General features: G+C 53.7%; 1 protein-coding gene across 1 annotated transcript in view; it reads right to left on the reverse strand.

Annotated features, from left to right (window-relative positions):
- LDLRAD2 (low density lipoprotein receptor class A domain containing 2) overlaps nucleotides 1–1,478 on the reverse strand; it is a 9,259-nt gene that overhangs the window by 6,950 nt on the left and 831 nt on the right. Inside the window, exon 2 of the mRNA XM_011990132.1 lies at nucleotides 750–881. Within this exon, the coding sequence (XP_011845522.1) occupies nucleotides 750–807 (58 nt within the window). The 5' untranslated portion in view covers nucleotides 808–881. The remainder of the gene's footprint in view (nucleotides 1–749; nucleotides 882–1,478) is intronic.

The raw sequence follows: 1,478 nt of genomic DNA on the forward strand, positions 1-1,478 counted from the left end.
GGCACAAAGCAGACAGCATCAGGGAAATGACCAGGAACCTGCAAAGATGGCTGAGCGGGGGATGGGGAAGCTAAGTATGTGGGGTTCTGGGAAACTGCATTTCACCCCTGTTCAACTGTACCTGGCAGCCCTACCTCCATCCCACTCCTAATTGGGTGTGGTGGGCAGGTGGGACATCTCTAGATCCCCAGGAAGCTTATTCCTGGGTGATTTATTCTGGTCCCTTCCACCAACCCTAGCCCTCCTATCCCACTCCCCTGTCTACAGAGATCATTCCTGCTCATTTTACTCACTGGCTTTATGACCTTGGGCAAGTCACTTCTCTCTACGCCTCAGTTTCCCGAACTGTAAAGTGTGGGAGTCAGACTGGATTGATGGTTTTCAAATTATGTCTTGAGGGTGACACTCAGGGCCCTCAGAGAGACATCAGGCAGCCAGAGCCCCAGGACCACCATCCAGTTAAGCAGAGATATCTCCTTTGAACATCTTGGGCCTCCGTGCCAGGTCCCATTTAGCAAAAGTTTCTACCACTAAAGCATCATTTGGAATCTGCCAGATGAGATACATCTGCAGCGTAGCTCTCTGCCTGACTGCTCTGCCCCTCCAGCCCTTGGCCTAAGCCGATTCCACACTTCCGCTTTCCTCTCTCCTGCCTCCCCACCCGGGCCCTGCCCTAGGGAAGGAGAGTTACAGCCAGCCAGGCTTCCTTCCAGCTGTTCGGTAGGGCCCAGTCTGTACCCCGCACTGACCTCTGCAGTCAGCTGGTGACCAGGAGCCCTGGTCACTGCCGTCGCCACAGTTGTCCATGCCCCAGGGGTCACACACGAGGCTTGAGGGGATGCACCTGCCATTCTGGCAGCGGAAGTAGGCACCACAAGGTCCTGAGGCCAGAAGCGGAAGCCTGAGGTGAGGATCCTGGTCCGGCCCACGACACAGCAGGGTGTGTGGTCCCATGGTGACAGTGTGGGGGTGTGGGCAGGAGATAGCTGCCGTTGAGGATGTGGATGAGAGCATGGATGAGTGTTTCAGGGGGAGAAGGGTGGAGGACAGCAGCTAACACGTACTGACTTCCAGGCACAGCTGTAAATACTTCACATCCTGGCCCATTGAGGCCCTATAATACCCTTATGGGGCAAGTACTGTTATTAATTTTATTATTTTTTAATTATTATATTTTAAAAATTTTTTGTTGTTGTTTTAGGCAGGTCTCTCTCTGTCACCCAGGCTGGTCTTGAATTCCTAAACTCAAGTGATCCTCATGCCTTGGCATGATCCCAAAGTGCTGGGATTACAGGTGTAAGCCAGGGCGCCCAGTCGGGTGAGTATTATTAATTGCAGTTCCAAGAGGCCCCTTTCCTGGCTTGAGTTGGTTTCTGCTGCCTACAGGCCTGGAGAGTCCTGACCACACCCTTCTCAAACATCTGAAGGGCTGACCCAGCGCGGAGCAGCCAGCATGTGGCATGAGGGCGTGGGAGCTG

The sequence above is a fragment of the Mandrillus leucophaeus genome, unplaced genomic scaffold (assembly GCF_000951045.1).
Source record: "Mandrillus leucophaeus isolate KB7577 unplaced genomic scaffold, Mleu.le_1.0 Scaffold370, whole genome shotgun sequence".
NCBI lineage: Eukaryota > Metazoa > Chordata > Mammalia > Primates > Cercopithecidae > Mandrillus > Mandrillus leucophaeus.